Source organism: Miniopterus schreibersii, assembly GCF_964146895.1.
Source record: "Miniopterus schreibersii genome assembly, chromosome: 9".
NCBI classification, from domain to species: Eukaryota; Metazoa; Chordata; class Mammalia; order Chiroptera; family Miniopteridae; genus Miniopterus; species Miniopterus schreibersii.
Window position 1 is genome coordinate 20,637,518 of NC_138118.1, and position 11,126 is coordinate 20,648,643.

Below are 11,126 nucleotides of genomic sequence, written 5' to 3' on the forward strand. Positions count from 1 at the left end.
GTTCTGTTTCTGGTCAGGGCACATGCCCGGTTGCAGGCTTGATCCCCAGTAGAAGGCAAGCAGGAGGCAGCTGATAGATGTTTCTGTCTCTCTCTCCCCCTCTCCCTTCCTCTCTTTGAAATCAATAAAAACATATTTTAAAAAATTAACCAACTTTTTATCTTATTCTAAGATGATAGCCCTCAGTGCTTCTGTTGGGTAGTATTTGTCTTAGCTTTTATACCTTTCTCTCACTCTCTATAAATACATGTATATATTTTTACTATTTAGGTCCCTCAAGACCCATTGAAATTTTACAAGAAGATCTACTTTTGCCACAGTTGCCAGCTCTATTTGCCATCTACAGAGTTTGCTGTATCATCCACCTCACACCGCATATACCGGTGTCGTAACTGCATTGACCTTGACAACGAGGCTAGACAACGAGAATCATTTTTGAAGTACAAACAGTTACTTCAGCGGCTCTACTATTCAGAAACTGATTATGAAGATGATTCTAGAATTGCTTTCCTGATGCAGGTATGATCAGTGGGAGTTGCCAATCATGGATGAAATTTTACAGAAAAGCTTCCTGCTTTTCCACCCAAACTTTCCAAAATAATGGATTTCCCCCCTATACTTATATTTTGTGAAGCTTGCTCTTCTGGCAATTCTAAGTTTATATATGTAGACTTCTTGATAAAAAAGTTGTTTCAATTTTAGCTAATATGGTTTAAATAAAAAATGTTTTAAGACTGTTATTTCATTTCCCCCTTCCCTCTGTTTTTCATTAAAACAAAAAAGTCTTTTTAATAACACTAAGCAAATTGCTTTTTTAAAATTAAATTTTAATTTCCTCATTTGTGAAATGGGAATAAAATGCTTATCCCTGAGGATAATATGATAGTTACTAATATATTTTGAATACTTAATACTATATAAATGTAAGGTAAAATTAGCATACTGGAAAAAATATATACAGCTTACTCTGGGTCAAATATGCAGTCATGAATGTGAGGCCGATAACATAATTTAGTCAGAATGAACAGATATTTGGTGAAAAATAAGGAGCAATTTGCCACTGAAAACCTCAATAATAGTATTTCTCTTTTAAAAATATACTTAATATAATTTAATTATTTCCTCAAGTAGCATAATAATCTTAAAGAACTTCTATGTTGATAAGGAAACATTTTTCAAACTTATTTTGACATGCAGCTGAAAGATATTCAGTACCTGACAGAGAACATCTGGGCATCCCAGTCAGCGCTCAGTGCCTGGAATGACCTTAATGATCTGGTCATGGTCAGGTGGGACAAGTCCTTGGAGTGGTCCCCTTGGAACTGCATTCTTCTTACTAAAAGTGAGGGTGCTGCGCATCTCAAGCTAACAAGTATTGAAAAGGTAAGAAAGTTGAACTGTTGGGGGAAAATTAACTTAATCATTGTATTTATTAGAGATAACATGACTATTAAAAAATTCTATGCATAATTTAAATACTTCCATTGAATTAAGAAACAGAACTGATGGATAACAGTAACAAAATATGTGTATGGTATGTATGACAGAGATTAAAATGGAAAGGAAGCTAAGGCACATAAAAAGTGAGGATAAAAGACCAGAAGGTCTGTACAAGTACCCAAACATGATACTACCCCCATTTAATAATAGCAAGTCCAAGCATATTAGTTCTACAGGAAGTTCCACAAGGGCAGAGATTTTGTTTTGCTTATTTCTGTCTATATCTCTAATACCTATAGCAGTGCTGGTCACAGGTTAGAGGTTTAATAAATATTTGTTGAATGAATAAATGAATATTATCACTAGATAGGTATTATGGAACTTAAAATCTATCCTTTGATTAATCATCACAAGTCTCCCTGAGAGCACACTAAATTCTCAAATAAATTTTGTTCATAATTTTGTGTTCTAAATGGAAGTCATACTCATGGGGTATAGTTTTGAGGCTCCATTTTTTATTTGCTTCCAACTAACTAGGAGTGGGAAATCACTTTAAAAATTAAATATCATTTAATTCAGTAAATTACAAGATGTAATCTCTAAAGCATTTTGATGAATGGAGTTGGGGAGTCCCTGATGAGTTCCCAGAGAGTACCACTTACACTAAGCAAGCCTAGAATTCCTACTGCTGATACAGAATCTCTGCCTTGTTAAAAAAAAAATTTATTATTTTTAAAATTTATCTTTATTGTTGAAAGTATTACCCCCTGTTTTCCCCCCATTGATTGCTTCTACCCAGCATCCCCCCCCCCCCAGGCCTTCACCACAGTATTGTCTGTGTCCTTGGGTTCTGTATATATGCATATAAGTTCTTTGATTAATCTCTCCCCATGCACTCCCCCATTCCCACCTTCCCACTGAAATTCATCAGTCTGTTCCATGCTTCTGTGTCTCTGGATCTACTTTATTCCTCAGTCTGTTTTGTTTATTAGATTCTACATGTGAGTGAAACCATGTAAAACTGAATCAGGAAGAATCAGAAAACTTGAATAGCTAATAACAACTGATGAAATTGAAGCAGCAATAAAAAAACTCCCAGCAAATAAAAGCCCTGGTCCAGACAGCTTCACAAGGGAGCTTTCTAATTCTTTAAGTTGTAGGGTTAGATAGTTTACTAAAATTTTTTCTTGTTTTCTGAGGTAGGCCTGTAGTGCTGTAAACTTCTTTCTTAGGACTGTTTTCACTGTGTCCCATAGACTTTGGGTTGTTGTGTGTTTATTTTCATTTGTTTCCAGGAAGTTTTTTATTTCTTTCTTGATGTCTTTGGTAACCCATTCATTGTTTAATAACATGTTATTTAGCCTCCATGTGTTTGAATGTTTTTTAGTGTTTTTATTATGGTTGATTTCTTATTTCATGCCACTGTGGTCTGAGAAGATGCCTGGTATGATTTCAGTCTTCTTGAACTTGTAGAGACTTGTTTTATGTCCTAACATGTGGTCTGTCTTTGAGAATGACCCAGGTGCACTTGAGAAGAATGTATATTTTGCAGCTTTGGAGTAAAATGTTCTGTAAATATCAATTAAATACATCTGATCTAGTGTGTCATTTAGGTTCACTATGTCTGTGTTTACTTTTTGTCTGGAAGACCTATCCAATGAAGCCAGTGGGGCGTTAAAGTCCATGACTATGACTGTATTGCTGTTGATCTCTCCCTTAAAGTCCTTGAGGTTATTATTGATATGTTATTGATTTACTGCCATTTTAATTCTTTATGCTTATGTTTCTCTCTCTATTTCTTCTTATTACAGCAGTCCTTTAACATTTCTTGCAATGCTTCTATTTCTACTTCTAATTACAGCAGTCCCTTTAACATTTCCTGCAGTGCTGGTTTGATGGTGATAAATTCCTTTAGCCTTTTTGTGTCCGGGACGCTCTTTATTTCACCATCTATTTTGAATGATAGCTTTGCTGGATAGAATAGTCTTGGTTTCAGATCCATGTTTTGCATTACCTTGAATACTTCATGCTGTTCCCTTCTGGCCTATAGAGTTTCTGATGAGAAGTCAGCTGTCAGCCTTATGGGAGCTCCTTTGTAGGTAACAGATTGCTTTTCTCTTGCTGCCTTTAAAATTCTCTCTTTGTCTTGAGTTCTTGACATTTTAATTATGATGTGTCTGGGTGTCGGCATCTTTGGATTCTTCTTGCTTGGGACTCTCTGTGCTTCCTGAACTTGTGTGACTTTTTTCTTCATCAGGTTAGGGAAGTTTTCTGCCATTATTTTTTCTAACAGGTTCTCTAACCCTTGCTTAATTTCAACATCTTCTGGCATACCTATGATGCAAATATTGTTACATTTCATGCTGTCCCACAGCTCCCTTAGACTGTTCTGTTTTTTCATTGTTTTTTCTCTTTGGATCTCTGATTTTTTTCTACCCTGTCTTCTAATTTGATGATCTGATCCTCAGCTTCCTCTAATCTGCTTTTTATTTCTTCCAATGTATTCTTTATTTCTGCTATGTCATTTTTCATTTCTGACTGGTCATTTTTCATAGTTTGCATATTTCTTTCATGCTGTTGACCATCCTTAAAATCAGTATTCAAAACTCTATTTCTGATAGATTGCTTATCTTCATTTCATTTTGCTTTTTTTTCTGGAGACTTCTCTTGTTTTTTCATTTGAGGTTTGTTTTTTTTGTCTCCCCATTTTGGCAGCATATTTGGGTTTGTTTCCATGTATTAGGTAGGTATTTTTGGAAGGTCTTTGGTGCAGGCCAATGTCAGATGCTGCTTGTGACTGGCCTTGATTACCCTGTTTGAAGCTATCAACAACCTAAGGCTTGAGGTTCCCTCTCTTGGGGCTGGGTGTGTTTGGACAGGACCAAGATACACATCAAAGTCTGTTTTTCCAACGCCCAGGTCCAGAAGCAGATCAGGGAAAGACTCAAAGCACTCTGAGGTCTGTTTCTGACTACAGGCTGGTTAATCTGATTCTCTTAATGAGTTTCAGGCTGTAGAAACTTCACAGGGTGGGTTAGCTGATTGTTATCAGTCTCTTAATGGACCTCAGGCTGTAGAAACTTCTCTGGGTAGGGAGTTTTTCCAGCAGGGTGGGGCAGTTGCTTTGCCCTCTGGCAAAAGCTGCTTGGAAGATAAATGTCTGTGTCTGCAGTATGGGGGAATGACTCTGCACAGGAATCCAGTGGGGTGCCCTCTGAGTTCTATCTCCAGAGCCCACAACCCTAGATTCTCCTCACACAGCTCCATTCCACACTGCCCTCCCTCTGTTGGAGTCCAAGGTGAGTGGCTGCACATGAAACTTTGTGTGTTGGATCTTTAAGAAGGTGCTTGCATTTCCAGCCATTTATCTCTGGCAGACAGAAACCCAGCTGCTTTTCACAGCCAGATGTTATTGGGCACCTTTCTCAGTTCTGGTGCTCTTGGCTGGGAAGCCCAGCCTGGGGTTTAGGCCCCAGAGTCCTCAGTGGGAACCCCCCAAAACTGAGATTTCCCTCCAGACCCTCAGCTGCTGCCTGTGGGAGCCGAGCCTGCCCTCTCATGTCCACACTTCCTACCAGTCTCTATACAGTGTCCACTTTAGGTCCTTGGTGGTGAGGGTGCTCTCCAGCTCCTCTTCAGTTGCAGTTGATTACTCAGGATGGTTTTTCTATATTTTAGTTATAGTTCTAGTTTGGTCCTGGGAAAGTGTCAGTGTAGCTTCCGCTCAGTCTGCTGCCATCTTTAATCCTCCTCTCTGCCATCTGTTGATTAAATTGATGTATTTAATTTCATGTAAGAGAAAATAAAGAAATGACTTCAAATGACTTCAAATATAACAGTTATTTTGAATAGTGCTATTCCCTGCCTGTGTTTTTATTGGCAAGAAGGAAGGTGTAAACAGGAGAAACAAGTTAAATTTTTAGCTTGTTTTGAATAATTTTCCAGTAGAAGCCAGGCTAAAATAAATTTTACTTTAGGTATTGAAAGAAAGAGCAGCAAGACATTTTGAAGCTGTGTTATATATTGTAGTTAGTAAACTAATCTGCCTCATAAATATTTAATCACTGGAAGCATAGCCAATACTAGCAAAGTCATTTCATCAAGCACCCATAGTGGGGTTGGCGTTTATTCCCAAAACTGATATTCCATCGCTTCTTCAATTAATCCCTACAAATCCCTTTGTGTATTTAATCAAATTTCTGTAGTATCAAATTGTATGTTCTATCCATATGCAGGATGCTAGGCTTATTGAATTTCTGTAAATAGAGCTAAGGTTCTCAACCAGACAAATTAAAAAAAAGTTGCCATCTTTATGATTTTGGGCTGATGTAATCTTTTAAGGTATTAATATTCAGCCTTGTGTAATCTTTAAGTATTAATATTCAACCTAGTTAAAGAATAATTTATCATGCTGGCCTGTGTGGCTCAGTGGTTAGAGCATCAGCCTGTGCACTGCAGGGTCGTGGACTTGATTTCCTGTCGAGGGCATGTACCTGGGTTGCATGTTTGATCTCTGGCCCCAAGTTGGGGCTTGTGCAGGAGACAACCAAGTGATGTCTTTCCCTCACAGCAATGTTTCTCTCTCTCTTTTCCACTCCCTCCTTCCCTCCTACTCTCTTTAAAAATCAATGGAAAAAAAATTCTTGGTTGAGGATTAACAAAAACAATAAAAAAAGAATAATTTGTCTTGCAGCAAGTTAAAGCATTTCCAGAATTTCCTTAATGCACTGATATTTACTTTCTCAGTAAATTAAAAAAATGCTCAGAAGTTAAAATAATCTTGACTCCCTATAATCATGACACAAATTATAGGAAAAGCATGTAAAAGACTTCTGTTCTCTAAACTGCAAATGAGGCAGGTCAATTTTTTATAGTGTACACATTGGCCAAAGTAGGAACAATAGTGGATTTAGTCAGCAGACCTGACCCAGTATTTCCCCATTCCTGTCACTATGACATTAAGGCCTGCCCTTTAGCTTCATATATTTTTATAAAGATTACCTAAAAACATGGAATTGGTATAGAGGATCAGAGCCGCGCAGACTTTGAACTCTGGCTCTCTCACTCAAGAGCTGGGAGAAGTTGGGCAAGGCTGTTAATGTCTTGGTGCTCTGGTTTTCTCATCAATAAAAAGGGAATAATATAAAAAGGGGATGATAGGTATTGGCTATCTTTTTATATTATTCTTTAAGAGTTGTTGCCCTAGCTGTTTTGGCTCAGTGGTTAGAGCATCAGCCCACAGACTGAAGGGTCTTGGGTTCGATTCAGGTCAAGGGCACATACCTGGGCTTGATATCCAGCCCAGTTGGGGTGTGTGCAGCAGACAACCAATTGATGTGTCTCTCTCACATCAGTGTCTCTCTCTCACATCAATGTCTCTCTCTCTCTCTCTCTTACTCTCTCTGAAAAACTGGAAAAAAATATCCTCGGGTGAGGGTTAAAAAAAGAGCTGCTTATTATTCCTTTAATTGTATGAACCGTAATGTGCTTATCTCGTCTTTAAGGATGACTTTTTGGATCTATAAAGGCACTTTGAAAACCTATGAAGTCCTGTATGTGTATAATTTAATGCTGCATAACAGAAATGTATTAATTTTTCTTGAATAATTTTGGGCTAAGAAGTGATAGAACAAAGTTCGATTAATGCACAGGGTGACTTATTTTGACCTGTTAAATTTGTCTATGGAGAGGAAACTTTAAAATAAGCTCAGGCTACTCCTACCTAGTGCTTCCTGCAGGAATATCATGTTCTTTGATGCCTGTTCTCCAGGGCTCTCTTTACTTTTGATCCACACTATGGAGGGATCTTTCATGAGGGAATGTCTTACTCTCAGAAAACAAGTTTGTAGGAGAAGGCACAGCTAGTAACCGTCATTCGGTTAAAAAGAAGGGTCATTTAATATTAATAAAGATAAGAGGTAGCATTTATTAATTCAATCAGAATTTAGTTTTGAATGTTCCAAATACAGTGCTAAGTGCTTGGAGAAAGACATAGTTCTTCATTGTTTGAGTTGCATTCCAGTTCAGCTGCCAATAACAGACCAAGTAGTTATAAAGACTTAATCAAACGTGGGATTAGTCGTCTTATATAACAAGAAGTGCAGGGTTGGCAGTCTGGGGCTGGCTTGGTGGATCTGCAATGCTTTCACAAACCCAGGTCCTCCACCTTTCCTGGCAACCATATTTACCATTAGCTTTCATTCTCATGCTTCTGAAATCTTAATGATAAGATGGCTGCTTCAGCTCCTGCATTATATCCACCTCCCAGTTATGGCAAAAGCCTAAGTGTGCTTGACAAGCGAATCTTTCCACTCTTAAAAAGCTTTCCTGTAAGCACTATCCAATGACTTTCATTATATGTGTATGTATAATGACCAGAAACTTGTCACATGCCACCTATAGCAACAATAAATGCTAGGAAAGCTGAGCATGTCACAAAATACAAAATCAGGCCTCTAAATGTAAATGAAACAGAGAATGCCATTCTCTGTTCTGGAATCAGTAGCCTGCCACTCTCATTAGAAAACATCATCTTATAGTCCTGTGGCAATGCTAGGTAACAAAGAGGGTTCACAGTGCTGTTATAGCTGTGGAGAGATAAGAAACCTAATAATTAAGAACAAATAAAAATGGAAAGGCACAAAGACTTTCTAGGGCAGGAACACTGTTTTCTGTTTAGAAGCCAGAAGAGAAAGACTGCAGGGTTTCATAAGGTGGGAATCTGAGGCAGTAAAAGGGGTGGCCAAAGAGAAGTTTACATTGTCACACCACCAATGTGATCTTTATTTTGAACTCTGGAGATATGGGAAGGACTGAGCTTAGAAAAAAAATTCAGGTTGGTAATTGTATTAATGTTGAAAGAGACTTAAAGAGAGAGCCAAGGTGACACAAGTGCATTTATTAAAAAATATCGATTGAGTATTTACCTTAGGATGCGGAGGTACACAGCTATGAGAAAGACCCACTTTGAGCCCTCAAGTTTTCTTTATCATGGAAGAGACTCTCAAGAAGATAGTGAAATTCCAGGCAGAATGATCCAAATATTACAATTAAAATACATAAAAGTGTTTGCAAGTATAGAAGCAGGAGGGATTAGTTTGGACTCAGAGTGTGAAGGAAGATCAGGAAAGGCTTGCAGGTTAAAGTGTCATAGGATCTGAGCCCTGAAAGATGATAGAAAAAGTGGGAAAAACGTATCTTGGGCTGAAAGAACTAATGAGCAAAGGCACTGAGGCATGAAAGTGATTTTACTTGGCAAAATATATCTGTGGCATTTAATAGAATTTGATTTTCTTTTCAGGGATATGAACCCGTGTTTATTCACAAGATCAAGCACAAACATATCCTGGCGAAGAACTATTTTTCTCAAATTCCTATCCTGGCTTCATTTTTATTTGATGATGCTGAAATAGATGAGGTCAGAGAGAGACATCACCTAGAAACATCACCCAAGATTATAGACTCCCGGAGGCCTAGTCCTTAGAAGACCCAGGAATATTTGTTTGATGATCAGCATTTTTGTCCATTGCTAATAGAGTAATACAGAGGTCATACACTATGGAAATATAATTTGTTAAGTTGATTCTAATTGTTTTTCATTGTATCATAAGTTGTATAGAGAAAACATCCCTGTATACATGCTTTATTGTTAGACAATTAATGTTAAATTGCAATATGATTTTGTTACTAAAATTAACATTTTAAAGTAAAGAGAGCACTTTACATATTTTTACATTAAATTTTTTAAAAATTTCAGGTACATCATAATTAAAATAAATAGACGAAAGCTAGGCTTAACTTTCAACCCAATAAATTTATTTTAGATAATATGTAGTTATAGGAGAATGGTCAGTATATGGGTGGGAGGAAACATAGGATTACCTTTTTTGAAAATCTTTATAGGATAAAAGACACTAGTTTTAATATAGAGATTTGAATTTTCACTTTTTATCTTCTACTTTCACCTTCCATCTTTCTCAAAATCCCAATAAAACAACTTTCACCTTCCATCTTTCTCAAAATCCCAATAAAACAACTGAAACTATTTTAAACAAACAAGTAAAAGATGCGTTCCATGCTGGAAAACAGGGCAAACAGTTGGGACTATCTTTTGTCCTGTGGGAGAAAGCTACTTGCAGGGCAACAATGAAAACTCTGTACAAAGAGTAAACTGGACCAAGGAACTGTAACCATCCCTTTCTCCAGTAAAACAAAGGACTAGCCTTGGCCGCTTGCATGCCAAGGACCTGCAGTGATGATCAGGGGTTTGAGTCAGTCTTAACAGGAAATAGATGGCACACTCAAAATTCAAGGAGCGTTTATTTACAAAGTGTGGGCACAGGATAGGAAAACTAAAGGAACAGAGCAGGAACCCAGGCCAGTATCAGATAAGGTGTCTCTATTCCTTGTCCAAGTGGACCTGGGGAGGGAGAGTTCTGGAAACCCAGAAAGAGACAAGATAACTGAGAGGATCAGTGACCAAATTTCAAGGGAAGAGCCAAACCCAGGTTATCTCATGAATTAGAGAAATAAATACTCTGATCTCACACTTCCCCCTTCCGCCAGTTTCCTGCTTGAGTTTCCCATTGGCAGAACACCCCCCTCCCCCCCCAAAAAAAAAGAAAGCAGAAGAAATAGAAGCCTATTGACATACTTTATACAGCTTCAGGACAAACAGCAGAGTAGATAATGCGGAGAGTGGATTTGGACGGCTAAATAGAAGAGATCAAGCTAGAGAGAAAAATAAAAAGTGAAGATCTTTAATTCAAGTAGCAATATTTCACATAAATGCAACATAATTATATATGTGTGTATTTAAGGTCAACAGCAAGGAAGTACATGTAAGAGAAAAACAAGATTAAAAATATCGCAGTGCATAAATTTAAATTGGTTAAAATCCTCTAGTAAAGGATAGTTATTCTCATATGATATCAAAAGACTGAAATATGTGCTGTGTACCAGATATCTACCCCAAATAAAATGACATAGAAAGGTTAAAAAATTATCAGTCATATGCAAACTGACAAAAAATGGTGGCAATATTATCAAGGATGAAATTGGGAAGAAAAATAGAGCAAAGGGAGTTACTTTATCTTGATAAATTATAATTCACAATAAAAATGAATAATTAATTTCCATGTTAGGTATAAAAGCAGGTGTAAAAAAGTCAGTTGAGAATTCTTCATAGGCTTCTCATGTTTCTGCATTTATTTTTATTTTTATTTTTTAGCAGAGGCACTAGATCTTGTTTGAGACTCATTTTCAAGGGTGTTTGTATAGCAAGCAGTCTTGGGAGATAGTGTTTAATGTTCACTATAAAAGATTCAGAGTCTCTAAGCCCAGGATTCCTATCCTGTAATGCAACTCACTGTTTGTGCATCTGTGACCTGGACTTTGTGTCACCCTGAAGAAATTAGGATAAAATGCAGATATCCTGGGTTATGACAGTTCTGTGGACAATAAATTGTGCTTTATCTCTGACCCAGGAGTCTCATGTCTTCTGTCATCTATGAAATTGTAGCAGGCTAACTCCTCAGCTTGCAATTAGGATAGCGTCCCAGACCCTTCACAGTTCTCAACACAGATAACCTCAGAAGGTTAGATAACCTCAGAAGAGGAGTTAAGAGGTAGAAAATGCTGTTTCTCTTCTCTTTCCAGGAGCCCTGTGTGCTTCATTGCAATTCTCC

General features: G+C 37.4%; 1 protein-coding gene across 3 annotated transcripts in view; it reads left to right on the plus strand.

Moving 5' to 3' along the window:
* Window positions 1-10,919, plus strand: part of IQUB (IQ motif and ubiquitin domain containing) — a 59,846-nt gene extending 48,927 nt beyond the window's left edge. For all 3 annotated transcript variants that reach the window (XM_081147343.1, XM_081147345.1, XM_081147344.1), the window contains exons 11-13: window positions 271-519; window positions 1,198-1,383; window positions 8,741-10,919. In XM_081147343.1, coding sequence (XP_081003469.1) covers window positions 271-519; window positions 1,198-1,383; window positions 8,741-8,923 — 618 coding nt within the window. In that variant the 3' untranslated portion in view covers window positions 8,924-10,919. The remainder of the gene's footprint in view (window positions 1-270; window positions 520-1,197; window positions 1,384-8,740) is intronic.
* The last annotated feature ends 207 nt before the right edge of the window (window positions 10,920-11,126 follow it).